Source organism: Dermochelys coriacea, chromosome 4 (genome assembly GCF_009764565.3).
Source record: "Dermochelys coriacea isolate rDerCor1 chromosome 4, rDerCor1.pri.v4, whole genome shotgun sequence".
In the NCBI taxonomy this organism is placed as follows: Eukaryota; Metazoa; Chordata; order Testudines; family Dermochelyidae; genus Dermochelys; species Dermochelys coriacea.
In genome coordinates this window covers 91,083,977-91,101,561 of record NC_050071.1, presented here as the reverse complement: position 1 = coordinate 91,101,561, position 17,585 = coordinate 91,083,977, and the positions used below count along the sequence as shown (strand labels likewise).

Sequence of the window (17,585 nt, the reverse complement as noted above, 5' to 3'; positions counted from 1 at the left end):
ACCCTATGTCCTTTAAAGTACGTCTCCTGTAGTTTAAAACAACACATCATGTAGTTTCAGAGTAGCAGCCGTGTTCGTCTGTAGCCGCAAAAAGAAAAGGACTACTTGTGGCACCTTAGAGACTAACAAATTTATTTGAGCATAAGCTTTCGTGAGCTACAGCTCACTTCATCAGATGCATTCAGTGGAAAATACAGTAGGGGGATTTTATATACACAGAGAACATGAAACAATGGGTGCTACCATACACACTGTAACAGGAGTGATGGTAAACACCCATTGTTTCTTGTTCTCTGTGTATATAAATCTCCCCACTGTATTTTCCACTGCATGAATCCAATGAAGTGAGCTGTAGCACACGAAAGCTTATGCTCAAATAAATTTGTTAGTCTCTAAGGTGCCACAAATACTCCTTTTCTTTTTACATCATGTAGTGGCACTGTTTAAGTATTGTATGAAAATGTTAAAATCAACTTTATATAAAATATGCCTTTAAAAAAGCATTTAATTAGTAGGATGAGCTGCTAATAGAAAAAAAATATGCACAAAACTGTATTTGACTAGATATAGAACTGGTTGAATACAACAAAATATTGTCATACAAATTATTTAATGCCAATTAAAATAAATATTAAATATTTGATTAAGAAATACTGTTTGATCAGACCTGCTTACTAAGATCTCTTGCTTTAGTTGTATCTTCTTTCCTTTGCAGGTTCCGCTCCACTTTTTTATTTTTTTTAATCATTTTTCCCTCTTAATATAGCAGCAGAATGAAACTGATCTGGTTCTTCTTAGGGCTTGTCTACACTTACCAGAGGTTTGACATGCATTTATTGATGCATCGGCCGTCAATTTAGCTGGACCCACTAAATCAACTGCCGATCGCTCTTCCGTCAATTCCTGTACTCCACTTAAACGAGAAGTTCAAGGGGAGTCGACGGGAGAGCGTCTCCAGTTAACATTGCGTAGTGTGGACCCTGCAGTAAGTAGATGTAAGTACGTCAACTTCAGTTATATTATTCACATAGCTGAAGTTGCATAACTTAGATCGAGCTCTCCCCGTAGTGTAGACAAGGCCTTAGATTCATTGCTGACTGCAGGGTTCTGAATGCAGGATATAGCATAATGTATTTTTACTTTACACTTGATTATAGTAAAAAAACTGGCACCAAAACAATACATTCATAAACATTTAAAATTTTGTAAATGGGGTTGGTTAAACAGTAGCAACATATCACAATTAGAAAGTTAATAAAAATTTAAATTGTTATTAAAATACTTTGCTTAATTTTTATTTAGTGATACTTTTATGAACCTACAGTACTAACTTTTTCAGTACTTTTATGTCAGGAGTTATGTTTGTGTCGGAGAGAAAAAGAGAGGCTGGCTGATGAACTCTTTGGAAAAGCAGATGAAAAACAAAATTTTGAACTATTGTTAAACCAGCTTGAGCAAGAGAAACAAAGGCTTTCAGAAAAAGTTGAAAACTTTGAAATTATAGGTAAATGTTTAAATATTGATTCCCTTAAATATATCTTTGATGTTGTGTTTTTTAAAAATAATAAAATTTTAAATATATTTGTCTGTAAGTGGTAATAACACTAAATCAGGATCCTGTTTTATTTGGAACAAAAATAATCGTATGAAGGCTTAAAGTTTTCCATCAAAATATTCCAGCACTGAAACTGTGCATGCATGATATAATTTAGCTACAGCTGCATTTTTTTCTGCGTGAGGAGTGTACAGACTTCTATAGTGATTTTAGGCTTTATTTGTGCTAATCTTATTAACCCTATAGATGGTATATGTCTGTCTGAATAGTATACTCTAATTGTTAATGCAAAATAAATTGTTATGGAACTGCAGAATACTGATGGTGGCTATTGTTCTATTTATTTTATTGTTTTTGTGTGTGTGATTTTGTTGCATACGTTTCTAGTTCTAATATATTAGAAAACTTCTAAAACTTTTAACTCGTATATAATAGGCAAATACATTTAACTCTAGTTTTGTCAATAATAAAATGTATTCTATCTTCACAATCATATTTTGTTGTAATATTTAGTAATTGTTGTTGTAACTTGAATAAATAGTATCTTTATAATATATATATTATATAAATATAATATATTAATATAATTATATATATATTATTACAATATAATATTAATTATATTATAAGGATATAAATAATATCCTTAAAATAGTCTCTTCTTCATATATACACTAGTTTTGTTATTTCTTGGTTGCTTTCCTCTGCAGAACGAGAACTTGTCTTAGAAGTAGAGAGAATGAGGTTAGAATATGGTATAGCTTTTGGAGACAAGTCACCTTCTCGACTAGATGCATTTGTGAAGACTTTAGAAGAAGACAGGGATTACTATAAAAGAGAGCTAGAATATCTTCAAAAGATGATAAAACGAAGAGCTAGCCCATGCCATAGGTCTCCAGAAAAGGTAACGCTCCCTTTATCAATGAATGGTGGAAACAGCAATGTAGATCTGTTGCTGGAAATATATCACTTCAATTCAAGAAGTGATAAAATATAATCCAAATATTAACTGCAGAAAATTATTTACCCTAATTGTCTTTTTAAATTATATTCGCAGCATGAACAATAAGTAATTGTGAACATTATAGTAAATTTCCCTCTGTTGATACTCACACCTTCTTGTCAACTGTTGGGAATGGGGGACGTTCTCCTTGATTGATTTGTCCTCATTAGCACTACAAAAAGTAATTTTCCTTCTGTTGATATACACCCCTTCTTGTCAATTGTTGAGAATAGGCCACTTCCACCTTGATTGAATTGGTCTCATTCACACTGACCCCCCCACTTGGTAAGGCAACTCCCATCTTTTCATGTGCTGTAATATATATATATATACTGTTTACTGTATTTTTCACTCCATGCATCTGATGAAGTGGGTTTTAGCCCACAAAAGCTTATGCCCAAATAAATTTGTTAGTCTCTAAGGTGCAACAAGGACTTCTTTGTTGTTTTTGCTGATAGAGACTAACACAGCTATCACTCTGGTTTTTGCTGATAGAGACTAACACAGCTATCACTCTGATTTTCTACTTTTACTCTTGACATTTTTTAAGTCTTCCATTATTGCTCAATCTGTAGAAAAAGATTTTTATTTCAAATTAAAGAGGAAAGAAACGAGACATCTAAGGGTATGTCTATCTGGGTATCTAAGGTACCCTAACACGTAGATATGTCTATACAACAATTAAAAATCTACAGGTGGCCTGTGCCAGATGATCTGGGCTTGGGCTAAGGGGCTGTCTAATTGCAGTGTAGACTTTGGACTTGGACTGCAGTCCGAGCCCTAATGTCTACACCACAGTTAAACAGCCCTTTAGCCTGAGCCCCTTAGCCTGACTCAGTTGTCTAATTTCTGTATAGACATACCCTACGTGTTTTATCAGGTTTTGGAAAAACTGTTCCTTGTTTGGTATTTACAGTAAAGCATAGAAACCGAATCAGGATTGGGGCTCCATTTTGTTGACTTTTGCCTAGAAATTTATATTTTACAGATGTTACTAGTAATGTTATCTATTAAATATATATTTAGTATTTTCTGATTTACTTTGCAGAGTGAAAATGTGAGGTTGATCACGAGAGAAAGAGATGAACTACAATCTATGTTGGATAGATTTGAAAAACACATGATAGAAATTCAATCCAATGTCAAATTACTGACTGCGGAAAGAGACAAATTAAATGTCCTTTATGAACAGGTAAGAAATTAAAGGCGTAATCTAACTGCCATTAAATTCATTGACTAACACTTTTTAGTACTGTTTGCTTAAAAAAAAAGCAGGGATTGAGGGACTTGGGGGCTCAACATGGTGGGATCCTAGAAGCATAGACCAACCAAGATATAACAAGCTATAACTACTGTATTAGGATTGCAAATTTAGAATTATTTGCTAATTGGGTAATTCCTGATTTTATTACTTTGTAATAAATTGGTAATGTCAAAGAAATTCTAGTAGTGGCTACTGTGTCTTCCTGAATTCAGTTAGGATATTTGCTGTGCAGATCTAATTTATATGTGAAGTCCTTAGATACTACAGTGATGAGTGTTGTAGAAAATCTTAAATTAGGTAGATAGGAGTTAAAATTGTAATCTACTTTATTAGTGTCACAAGTTAATATGTAAACTAAGGCTATGTCTATACTTCTTTGTGGTTTGGACTCTGTGAACAGCAGTGCACACCAAAGTGCTGCGCTATAACTCCCCTGTGTAGACGCCGCAGGAGCAAACTAAAAGGTTCCCAATCTTGTTAGCATTGTAGTTCTCAAACAGGACTATGTTAACGTGAATTAGGAACCTTTTAGTTCGTGCCAGCCGAGTCCACATGAGGCAATTAGAACACAGCTCTTTTGGTGCGCACAGCTGTTCACACCTTGTATAGTCCAAACTGCAGGGCAGTGTAGACAAGCCTGAAGTCACCTAATATTTTAAATCCAGTTTTACAGCTTTAGCTGTTTTTTAGAATCATAGGACTGGAAGGGACCTCGAGAGGTCATCTAGTCCAGTCCCCTGCACTCATAGCAGGACTAAGTATTGTCTAGACCATTTCTGACAGGTGTTTGTCTAACCTGCTTTTAAAAATCTCCAATGATGGAAATTCCACAACCTCTCTAGGCAATTTATTCCGGTGCTTAACCACCCTGACAGGAAGTTTTACCTAATGTCCAACCTAAACCTCCCTTGCTGCAAATTTAAGCCGATTGCTTCTTGTCCTATCTTCAGAGGTTAAGAAGAGTAATTCTTTTCCCTCCTCCTTGTAACAACCTTTTATGTACTTTAAAACTGTTATGTCCCCTCTCAGTGTTCTTTTCTCCAGACTAAACAAACACAATTTTTTCAGTCTTCCCTCATGGGTCATGTTGTCTAGACCTTTAATCATTTTTGTTGCTCTTCTCTGAACTTTCTCCAATTTGTCCACATCTTTCCTGAGATGTGGTGTCCAGAACTGGACACACAAATTCAGTTGAGGCCTAATCAGAGCGGAGTAGAGCAGAAGAATTACTTCTCATGTCTTGCTTACAACACTCCTGCTAATACTTTCCAGAATGATGTTCGCTTTTTTTTTTTTTGCAACAGTGTTACACTGTTGACTCATATTTATGCTATGGTACTCTATGGGCTAGCATCCTCAAAAGAATGTTAATTTTAGAATCTTATGAGTTTTTAGGAAATTTTTCAAGTGACATATATTTTAGAACACTTTCAAATGATGCTTCTACAGTTGCATATAGTATATTGTAACTTCTAATTCACAACTCTTTTCCTTCTGAAAAGTAATTTAGTTAAGATGTACATACTGTACTAGGAATTTGGAAATAGAAAGGTTAGGAAGATATGGGAGAGGTAGAATTCATGAGAAGGGGATGGGAGGATAGAAGCAGGAAAGGAAGGAGTAGGAAGTAATGAATGAGAACAGAAGGGGGCTGGACATAAGAAAGAAGTAAGAAAGAGAAAAAGCATTAAGTGTATGTTGGGAAAATCAAGAATTCTTTGCCTTTGTACAACTTAAGGAGCACTTTCTGTATGTCTAGGAAACAAATAGAAAGAAATGCAGTATATCTAGTGTAATCAGAATGCTAAAAATCAGTTTGTCATTTTTCTTAACATTATATACAATGTAGTATTTTGAATGTATGACTCCTACTAAGCAGTACTCTTTTAAAGTCTCAGGATGAATTAAATAAGTTAAGAAGAGAGGCAAAGCATACTTTAGTTTCTCAAAGTCATGTGGAAGAGGAAAGAGACGCTGCATTAGCTGACTTCAGAAGAATAATGGCAGAAAAAGAAAGTCTAAGGGAGAAACTAAAGGTGAGCATGTGTTAATATAAATAATGCCTTTTATGTTAATCTGTGAATATCTACTCTTATGAATTCTGAGAGGACTTCTGATGTGTTGCTTATTTATGCAGTCATAATTATAACTAAGAGCATACAACTTCAGTTTTCTTCTCCACTGAACACCACCACTAGATCACTTGTATAGTGTGTGCAGGATTAATGAGCTTTCTGGAAATTCAGCATTTTAAAATATTGCACTTGTAAAATGATCATCTTATACATCAAAGAATGCATTTGTCAGGAGAAACTATGCATAGGATAGTATGTATCTGTGCAATAAATATATGGATATAATGTTTCAATTACTCTTGCATGTTTCATTTTATTGGTGCAAAAAAGCATTAAACCTATGCTCAGTAATGTTGGGGGTTTTTTTGTTTTTTTTTATTAAGCCTCAAGTTATTTTTAAGCACTGGACATGGAAATCCAACAACAAAAGCAGTGTTGCAGAAGGGGTTCAGTAAATACTAGATATTAAAAACTGCTCCACAAATATGTAAATAAAGTATATCCTTTCTGGTATTTTATTTGCTAGCTTATGGCTAAACATTAGAGCCGATTTAATCATTTAGTGTCTAGTGTTTAGATTCATTGTGAACGTTCAGAAGCTTTAGTTCATTATAATGTTTTGTTTACTTCAATATGATAATCTTTGTGTGTTTTGCCTTGAAACCTGTCACTATGAACACCAAAAGTGAAATCTTGGCCCCATTGACGCCAATTGGAGTTTTACCATTGACTTAAGTCGAACCAGGATTTCACTTCTATGTGGAAACATTTCTAACTTGATATTATACTTAGAGCTAAGAGGGGTTTTTTTTTTTTTTGAGTAATTGTTCATATAGATTCCAATCTTGGTGCATGTCATATGTGCAAGATCGTATTCTTTAAAATGGCAGTGTCTGGGAGGTTGGCCTGTGCTTTGCATACCCTCCTGCTTCCCACAGTGGAAGAGACAAAGGATGGTACGACTACCAGTGCTTGGTTCTTTTTTATCACCTGTTGCTGCAAGACAGAATCCTATGGCATCCTTGTTCCTTGCTTAGCAAGAAACCAGTTAGTCTGCAAACTTTTCAATTTTTGTAGTTAAATTTTTTGATAGGTTTTCTTTGCCTCTTGGCTTTTTTTATTTATCTCAGATAAACAGCAATGACCGATAGAGCCCTGCAAATATGTGGATTTCTGTTTTATATCCACGGACCATGTTTGCGGATCGATGCGGATACAACTTTTTGTATCTGCACAAGGTTCTAAATACAGGAGCTCAAAGGCAGAGAAGCAGCTGTCTGTAGCTTATAGCCTGTGAGGCTGCTTCCCCACCTTCCAGCCCTATATTCCCTCTCTCCCTGTATACAGAGAAAGGGGAGGTGGATAGATCAAGACAGGTAGGAAAATCCCCTATGCTCCTATCTGTAGTTTAAGCAGCCAAGCAATGTAGGAAACTTCTCCCAACTTCATTGTCCTATCAGGTCAATTGGAGAGGGAGGCAGCTGCTTCTGCAAAGTAAGTCAGTCTGGCTTCCTGACTTTGCAGAAGCAGCTGCCTCCCTCTCAAACTGATCTGTTACAGCACAAATTAATCACTGGCTGGGCAACCGGAGAACACTCCTCTTCTGCTCCCCTAACCCTTTCACCTCCCTCCTGTGCCCACCTGGGAAAACTGACCTGAGTCACAGAGTGCCTGCTGTCATTGCTCCTCTTTTCCCCCCCCCACTGCCCCCCACAGCCCCCTAGGGGGCTGCAGAGGATGATCTGCCAAGCCAATAGGTGCCGGGGCTGAAATAAGGCACTGGTTGGCGGCCAGAGAGCATCTTCATCCCTCCCCCCGACCTAGAATCATGGAGTGCCTGTTGTTGCTCCTCGCTCCCCCGGCCCCCCACAGGCCCCTTAGGAGGATAATCTGCCAAGCCCATGCAATAATTAAGCACCATAGCTCTCCGATAGTATTCTCTTTACATGATTCCACAGGGAGAACAGTGGCTGGTGCAAAGAAACTGGGATTGCTGAGCTCTCAATGTGATGACTATAAAACACAAGCTAAATAGGTGGCAGACTTTTTTTTTTCTTCAGTTCAGTTTGTTATTTTGAGCATTATTGACTTTAGACATTTACATTAAAAATAAAAAAATAAAAGGCTGTTTGTTCTGATGCCCATTATATAAGATTGATGTTTAAAATAATAACAACAACAATAACAATAGTGTGCACATTTATTAAGCCATGTAGCTTTCTTATACAGTGCACAAAAATGCTCTTCCTTAGAGGCACTGTGACATAGCTTGCTGCTGAGGGTGCAGCGTGGATAAAAATATAGATAAAAGATGGAGCGTGGGTTGGATACAAGTTGATTCCTGCAAATAGAATGTGGATCCACATATTTGTGTCCACACAGGGCTCTAATGACAGGTGTATCTGATGGGATACACAGGAACAATCCAAGGGTCAGTACTATAGGGACAGAAGCCAAATCCTAGAGTTTGTGGGTAAACTGGAGTTGTAGGCTAGAGGTGGAGCCAAGGATTGATACTGGAGAGACAGAAGTTGAATGCCAGAGCCATAGCTGAGGATTGACATCAGAAGTTGGAGGGAAGGGAGGCTGGAGCCAGAGTGGGTAGTAGGTGGAGCAGATTTGGAAACAAGTCTGGAAGCAGGCTGGAGCAGGATAAGTGCAGCTGTGGGCATAGTACATGTGGAGGAACTGCAGATCTGCTCTGAGTGCCAGGCTTATGAGCAGGGTTGCTAAACCAGCAGCCAGTCAGGTGCTTTGGCTACTCTGTCAGTTCCAAGGCAGTGCAGCTGGACTCATTGGTTGCCTAGCAGTGAAGTTAGTCAGGGAGCAGGCCAGTGGTTTGTCTGACCCCTGACAGCACCCCTTTCATTCAGGATCACTTCCCAGGAACCCTGGGGCTGTGTTTCTTTGGTTAGGCAGGAAAGCACACAGGAGATCTGGGATCTGGACATGTTCCACAAGTTCTTGTCTGCTTCTCCAGGACTTATCCCTCCCAGTCAATCAGATATTGGAGTCTTCCACAGACTCAGTGAGAGTCCAGAAGCTGCTGGATCACATGTTTCTGTTGGCCCTTCACAATTATTGAAGGAGGAGGAGGAGTGTAGTGCGGGCAGAAATTCTTGATAAAGGTTTCAAGAAGGAGATGTAGAATATAGGGTGGATCTGAAACGATTCTCGCAGCTGTAATCAAAAGATTACTTGGTTAAGTTGTTCTGTGTTCTCAAATGGCTACAAGTACTTGTGGTCCAGCTTCATGGATGGACAGATGTATTGCAGGTTTTGGGCAAACAATCAAACCCTATCCCCTTTCATGAAATTGGGGGTTGGCTGATGGCATCAGCTGGCTGATGGCATGGTGCTTGTACACTGTCTTAGCCTCTTTTAACTGGTGCCTGAATTCTAGATGTACTTGGTTAATGTGCACAGTGAGGTCAGCGATGGTTGTTACTGGTAAGGCAAGGGGATTTCAAGGTGCTACCAAAGGTGGAACCCATAATTTATTAAGTGGGGGTCTTCTGAGGTGCAGTGTGTGTGGAGTTGTAGGTGAATTCAACAAGGGGAACGAATGCCAACCAGTCATCCTGGTGGTAATTTAGGAAGCAGCCTAGGTACTGCTCGAGGACTCTCTCTGCCTGACTGTTGGTACTAAGGAAGTAAACGGTTGAGGTACGAGGTTCAATGGTCAGGAGGCACAGAAATTTCCACAAAAAGCAGGCAATAATCTCTGACCCCCGGTCAGATACTATGCTTGTGGGCAACCCATGAAGGTGAAAGGTATTGTCTTCAAACAGACGGGCTATTTTGTGAGCAGTGGGGAGGCTGTGTCACAGTATAAAATGCGCCATCTTTGTAGGGAGATCAACGACCACTAGAATCCTTGGGAGGGCGGATGTTCCATGATGAAGTCCATCAACATGATGGCCCAAGACTGAGGTGGAATGGAAAAGGGCTGAAGAGTAGTTTCACATGGGGTTTTGGTCTGGGCACAGAGGTTACAGGACCAGATATAAGTTGCTTTAGAAGTGTACAGGGCCAGCCACCAGAAACTCCTTGAGGGCTTGGGTGTTGAATTGACCAAAGTGACCTGCCAGAAGAGGATCATGACTGATTTGTAGAACTTGCAGCCTGGGTTAATCATTGGGTATGTAGATGTGCCCCTTATGATACAGAAAGGCAATCTGGGTGGTAGCATTGTCCAGGGCTTCGTGGATCTGAATTGTGAAGGGATTGTTAGGCAGCAAAGAACGCATGGAGGGTAGCAGATTATGGACAGTGGTACTCAAAATGAAATGTGACAGTTTGAGGATCATGGATGGAGCCTCTTGGTCAAGTTCACAGTACTCCCCCTTCTGGGATAATGCACCTTTCTTTGCATTCCTTGTTCTGTGACGGTAGGTCACCATGCTGTCAAACCAAATAAAGAAGAGGGACCAGTGGGCCTGTCACTGTTTTAGGTGCCAAGCCTTCTTCAGGAATTCCAGGTTCTTGTGATCAGTGAGGACTTGGATTGGGAACCTGACATTCTCCAGGAGATGCCGCCATTCCTTGAAGGCTGCTTTGTTGGCCAGTAGCTTTTTATCAAGGATGTCATTGTTTTGCAGCACTGGTGTGAGCTTGCGCAAGTAAAAGGCTAAAGGGTGAAGCGGACCATCAGAGGCTGCCATTTGGGAGAGGACTGTCCCAATGCAAAGTTGGAGGCATCTGCTTCTACTGTAAATAGCCAGTACAGTTTCAGCCGTTCAGGTGCAGTGGAGGTCACTGAAGATAACCATCGTGGCCTGAATGATCTGATTCACCTAGCCCAGGACGGGGCTGGACTATTCCAATGGAGAGGGAGGTCCGGGCCAAGGCTTTCCCAGTAATGTTGATACCTACTCAGGCCTGGTCTGTGAGGCGCATTGGGTGCATAGCAAGAGAAGGAGCTGGCATTATTTAGGAAATCTCAAAACTGACCACAATCATCATTAAACTTGACCGGAAGTGGGACCTTTGGCTCTTGGGAGGCTGGAGCCAGGGTGGATCCTGGGCTTGTAGGCTGTTTTCTGCAGGGTGAACACTTGTGCTTGCAAGGTCTGTATGGCCCATCCATCAATTCCACCAGGGAAAAATTGGCCTGAGTGGGGTCTATGTCGGTGAGGTGGGCCTCATCCATGTATTGGGCTGTTCAAACTGTAGCCGACTGGGTCTGTGCAGTCAGGACTAATGGTTGAAATAAGAGTCCAGCCTATCAGTTAGAGCTTGGTCCAGGGGAGCAGAGTCCAGGAACAAGCTGAGGGTCAGAGGGACAGAAGCTGAATGCCAGAGCTGGAGGTGGAGCCGAGGATCAGTACCAGAGAGACAGAAGCTAAATGCCAGAGCCAGAGGGTAAACTAGATACGTAAGCCAGAAGTGAAGCAGAGGATCGAAGTCAGAAGCTGGAGGGGAACAGGAGCAGGTTCAGAAACGAGGCTGGAGCAGGACAGGAACTGGGAAGAAGCAAGGCCTGGAACCAGGCTGGACTAAGGTTTGGAAGCAGAAGCAGGGTAAGCACAGCTGCAGGTATGGTACATGTTGATACTCATGGGGGCATTCTGAACCAAAAAATTAAAAATGCTGCGCATAATATTTTAAAATTCTGCAAACTTCTACAAATTTTATTTGTCAAATAAATGTGGAGTCTCCAGCATGGCATTAGGGAGCACAGGCCATTGGCTTCACAGAAGTGCGAGATCACTGTGCAGCTCCACCTCCCCACCCAGGAAATGGACTCAGCAGAAAGGCTGCACCCAGCCATGACAGTGCAAGGATTGGGCCTGCTCCAGAAAAACCCCAGGGCCCTGCCCCTCCTTGCCAGGTGCACCAGGTGTGGGCAGGCGGGTTTATCAAGGCAGGATCCAAGTGTGGAGAGGCTTAGTATGGGGTGATGCAGGTATGGGTTGAGAGGATTCTGTGTGGGGCAATCTGGGTTCAGGCAGCTCAGTGGGAGATCTGGATGCACAGGGGCTTGTTGGAGGGTTCTGGGTGCAACAGTAAGGGACTCTGCAGAGGGTCCAGGTGAAGGTGGTTGGGGCTCAACGGGGGGTGGGAGTCTGGATGTGGGGGGATAGAGTTTGGAAGGGAGGGTCTAGTTGTGGGGGGGTCCAGATACTGGGGGAGTGGGGCTCAGTGGTGTGGGGATCCAGATGCGGGTGGCTTGTTGGGGTGGTCCAAGTGTAGGGGTGTGAGCTTGGCGGGAGGGTCTGAGTATGAGGGGTTCTGCATGCACAGGGGTTAGGCAGATGGGGAGCAGTGTACAGTGATCCCTCCCCCTTCACCTGAGGAGCGCCACCCTTCACCTCATTGGCTGGTGCAGTGGGAGTTGGAGAAGTAGCACTGATAGGATCTATCAGGGTAATTAGAAAGTCATCTGGGTCACGTAGGGTACCACTTGTGTGTCCTCCACACTACTCATGCCAACCATGGGATACTGATCCCTTGAAGAGTAAATCCATACTCCAAAAAATTGGCTCAAACTGCGGCTTTCAGAACCAGATCCCCCATACCAAAGAAACAACTCTCATCTTGTTTCAGCTCAACCCCGATTGGTATAGGGAAAGGAGGAATACAGTCGCACTTAAATACTTTTCCTTAAATACTCCATCCCCGCCATTTCATCCTTCTTGCCAGATGAAGTGGTCAACCCTCTGTCATCTGTCTCGGTAGAAGAGCTGAAGGTCTTTTAGGACTTGCTCTGTCACATGGCAGAGACATTGAACATCTCCCTGGCAGTCATCCAGGAGAAGCAGCACAAATTGCTGGATATCCTACAACCCTTCTTGTTGGGACAACTCACCATGCCCAAGCCAGCTAAGTTTATCTGGCACACACTAGAACCTATTATGAGTACATCAAAGGGAACAGACAGAGGAGGTATTAGGTCCATGAAAAGGGATTCAAGTACTTTTACCAGCGTCCTCTCCAGTCATTGTTGTAGTTCAGGCAGTCCATGAGACAAGCGAGACCAGGCAAAGGTTTGACATCTTTGGGAGGAAAGCTTACTCTTCACCAGTCCTCCAAGTGAAAACAGTGAATTACCAGGTGCAACTTTCCAAATATAGGTTCATGATGTCGGACAAACTGTCTGTTGTTTTATGGACAAGCTCTTCATAGATCACCTGGAGAAAATAAAAGGTCTTATGGTAGCTTCCAGCCCTGACAGTACGCTGAGCAGCAATTAATACAGTTGATATGGCTCTCAGATAAACAGCCACTGCTGTAGCTGTGAGGAGGTCTTTTTAGTTGCAGGCATCAGGAATTCCACATGAAGTCCAGGTTACTATTGAGGACCTCCTCTATGGGGGCAATGAGCTCAACATCATCATTGACAACACCCTACATACCTTAATAGTCAAAGGATTCAATGAGATTCCTGGGCCTATAAATTCTGCCCCCTAAGAGGAAGTTTCCCAGATAATAGCTACAGCAATACAGGCAGAGGCAACAGCCCCACTATTACTTGCAATAGTAATCCTTGTAGCCCCTGGGGAAGAGACAGCATTTCTGTGGTGGCTGACCTTCTGCCTCCTCCTCAATTGTCCCACAATCCAGGGCTTCAAGAAAACATCAGTTTTGATATACAGGGTGAGAGTTGTGCCAGACCATCTGTGGACCCTTCTTTTTCCATCCCTTCTTTGACACTCACCTGTCCTTTCCTGGGAGGCGTGGTCAGGGATTACCTCAGACCAATGGGTCTCTAAGATCATCAAAAAGACACCTTTCTCCCTATCTCTCTTCGGGGACCCTTCTCATTAGAATCTATTGAAGCAAGAGACAAAACTACATGGTACAACTGGAAACAGTGGAGGAGGTGCCTCAGGAGTTAAGGGGCAAGGGATTCTGTTTCCACTTACTTCCTATTCCCAAAGAGGACAGTGGGTGGAGACTCATCCTCGATCTTCATTGCCTTCATTTATTGCTCTGTGTCTCAGCCCCATGGTCTGATTTGTGGTTCTTGAACCGCCAAACTTACTTCCACATTTCTGTGCATCCAGGTCACAGGAAGTATTGGTTGCTCCTGGTAGAAACCTCACATTATCAATACAGAGTTCTACCTTTCAGCATTTCCACAGCACCACAAGTATTTTCCAAGGTCCTAGCTGTGGTGGCCACGCATTTAAGATCACCAGGAATCCAGGTATGCCCCTACCTGTATGACTGGATGGTGCAAGGGAAATCCCCTTCAGCACATGACAGATTCACTTCAGAAGATATTCCACCCTGGGGCTCAGAGTCAACAGGTAAAAATAGACTCTGACCTCAACCCAGGGCACTGTTAAATTAAAAGTCATTATGAACAAACCTTCCTCAAAAGACGTTTCAGACTATGATAGACTTTATCAATCAACTTTGGTCCCACCCCAGCACTCAGAAGTGAGTTCCTGCCTCAAACTACTGAGGCACATGTCAGCGTGCATGCAGGTCATCCAGCATGCCAGACTTTATCTGAGGGTGAATGAGATCTGCATATCTGCCAAACAGACACAGGAAGAGGTACGTGTTTGTAATCCCTCTGGAAGTCTTTCTTCTTTAAACTGGCAGACAGATCCAACCCAGGTATGCAGCAGAAAGTCCTTTTTCACAAACACCACCAACAAAGACTCTTGTCTTGAATGTCTTTACTCTAGGGTGGGAAATTGTCACAACCTTCCCCTTCCTGGGCATACGCCTTGTTCAAAACCGGTGTTTCTGGATTACTAGTAATCCCCCTAAGCTTCCTCTCAGAACACTTTCCTGTGAATATTGGGCAATTCTGGCTGCTTTGCCTAACTCTATTTCAAGGACCCTGCAGATCTCTTCAGACATCCACTGATTTACTATGCCTGGGACTTCTGAGTTTGAAAAACCAGTATACTATTATTTAACTAGAATAAACATATCATAAACAGCAACCGCTTTCAGTATGCCTTTTACTTCTGCCTTTTAAAAGGAAAGCCTAATTTTATGAGAGCCCAGTAGTGCTTCTCTTCCTGATCACAATATAGTTCTCTGACCCCCCTCTATGATCCAGTTCCCCATCTTCTCAAGAGCTAACCAACAACCCTTCAGATTCAAAACTCCCAAAGTTCCAAACAAACAAAAACACACCAGGTGGTGTTTCCATCCAAAAGTCCCAGGCTCTATACATCCAGCACCATATGTTATTTTGGTGTTCATCCAACAACATACCCCATAATACAATTTCACTTAGCATCAGTTATCCTATAACAACATATCATATCATATATACCAGTTCAAGTTAACATAATTCCTCCTCAACGGGAGACCACGTATATCAATAGAAGGTACAGGAGAGATAGTAGTCTCTTGATGGTAGTCTCTTAAACATTCTGGAGCTCAGGGTTGTACTGATGTGGCTTTCCTACCCCTAATTGGTTACCTGATGATTCATGTACTCACAGATGATATCACAGTGATGCACTGCCTCAGCTGGCATGGGGGAGCAATCTCTCCCCTCACCTCATCCCCATTAGATTCATAGGTTATGTCTACCCTTCAAAGTAGGGGTGTAATTTCCCCTGCTTGTGTACACATACTCACACTAGCTTGATAACAGCAGTGTAGTTATGGCATTACTGGTAGTGGCTGGAAAGGCATGGCTGAATCATGCTGAGTACAAACCCACCTGAAACCAGTAGGTAAGTACTTGGAATGGCTCATCTATGCCTCCACTACTGCTACCCATGCTAGTGTGGCTACGCTGCTATATATACTCATGCTAACTTGATGAGCTAGTGCAGGTATGCGTACACAAGCAGGGGACTCAAACCCCTAGCTCATAGTGTAGACGTAGCCATAAATTTGAAGGCCAGAAATGACCACTGTGATAGTTTAGGCATACCTGCATAACACAGGCCATAGAACTTCCCTGAACTAATACCTGTTTGAACTAGAACATATATTTTAGAAAAAATCCAGTCCTGATTTAAAAATTGCCATTGATAGAGAATCCACCACAAGCTAGGGTTACATTGTTCCAATGATTAATTACCCTCACTGTTAAAAATGTGCACCTTATCTCTAGTCTGAATTTTTCTAGCTTCACAGAATCATAGAATATCAGGGTTGGAAGGGACCTCAGGAGTCATCTAGTCCAACCCCTTGCTCAAAGCAGGACCAATCCCCAACTAAATCATCCCAGCCAGGGCTTTGTCAAGCCTGACCTTAAAAACTTCTAAGGAAGGAGATTCCACCACTTCCCTAGGTAATGCATTCCAGTGTTTCACCACCCTCCTAGTGAAAACTTTTTCCTAATATCCAATCTAAACCTCTCTCACTGCAACTTGAGACCATTACTCCTCGTTCTGTCATCTGCTACCACTGAGAACAGTCTAGATCCATCCTCTTTGGAACCCCCTTTCAGTTGTTGAAAGCAGCTATCAAATCCCCCCTCATTCTTCTTTTCCACAGACTAAACAATACCAGTTCCCTTAGCCTCTCCTCATAAGTCATGTGTTCCAGTCCCCTAATAATTTTTGTTGCCCTCCGCTGGATGTTTTCCAATTTTTCCACATCCTTTTTGTAGTGTGGGGCCCAAAACTGGACACACAACTTCAGATGAGGCCTCACCAATGTCGAATAGAGGGGAACAATCATGTCCCTCGATCTGCTGGCAATGCCCCTACTTATACATCTCAAAATGCCATTGGCTTTCTTGGCAACAAGGGCACACTGTTGACTTATATCCAGCTTCTTATCCACTGTAACCCCTAGGTCCTTTTCTGCAGAACTGCTGCCTAGCCATTTGGTCCCTAGTCTGTAGCGATGCATGGGATTCTTCCATCCTAAGTGCAGGACTCTGTACTTGTCCTTGTTGAACCTCATCAGATTTCTTTTGGCCCAATCCTCTAATTTGTCTAGGTCCCTCTGTTTCCCTACCCTCCAGCGTATCTACCTCTTCTCCCAGTTTAGTGTCATCTGCAAACTTGCTGAGGGTGCAATCCACACCATCCTCCAGATCATTAATGAAGATGTTGAACAAAACCGGCCCCAGGACCGACCCTTAGGGCACTCCGCTTGATACCGGCTGCCAACTAGACATGGAGCCATTGATCACTATCCGTTGAGCCCGACAATCTAGCCAGCTTTCTATCCACCTTATCATCCATTCTTCCAGCCCATACTTCTTTAACTTACTGGCAAGAATACTGTGGGAGACAGTGTCAAAAGCTTTGCTAAAGTCAAGAAACAACACGTCCACTGCTTTCCCCTCATCCACAGAGCCAGTTATCTTGTCATAGAAGGCAATTAGATTAGTCAGGCATGACTTGCCCTTGGTGAATCCATGCTGACTGTTCCTGATCACTTTCCTCTCCTCTAAGTGCTTCAGAATTGATTCCTTGAGGACCTGCTCCATGATTTTTCCAGAGACTGAGGTGAGGTTTACTGGCCTGTAGTTCTCAGGATCCTCCTTCTTCCCTTTTTTAAAGATGGGCACTACATTAGCCTTTCCAGTCATCCAAAACCTCCCCCAATCTCCATGAGTTTTCAAAGATAATGGCCAATGGCTCTGCAATCACATCTGCCAACTCCTTTAGCACTCTCGGATGCAGCGCATCCGGCCCAATGGACTTGTACTCGTCCAGCTTTTATAAATAGTCCCGAACCACTTCTTTGTTCACAGAGTGCTGGTCACCTCCTCCCCGTGCTGTGCTGCCCAGTGCAGCAGTCTGA

The 17,585-nt window shown here is 42.1% G+C and overlaps 1 protein-coding gene across 7 annotated transcripts in view; it reads left to right on the top strand.

The window, feature by feature from the left end:
• Positions 1-17,585, top strand: part of CEP135 (centrosomal protein 135) — a 111,051-nt gene that overhangs the window by 44,367 nt on the left and 49,099 nt on the right. For all 7 annotated transcript variants that reach the window (XR_006281068.1, XM_043513780.1, XM_043513778.1 and 4 more), the window contains exons 10-13: positions 1,354-1,504; positions 2,266-2,459; positions 3,607-3,750; positions 5,715-5,858. Coding sequence is in view for 6 of the 7 variants with exons in the window: in XM_043513780.1 (XP_043369715.1) it covers positions 1,354-1,504; positions 2,266-2,459; positions 3,607-3,750; positions 5,715-5,858 (633 nt within the window). In the remaining variant the exon portion in view is untranslated. The remainder of the gene's footprint in view (positions 1-1,353; positions 1,505-2,265; positions 2,460-3,606; positions 3,751-5,714; positions 5,859-17,585) is intronic.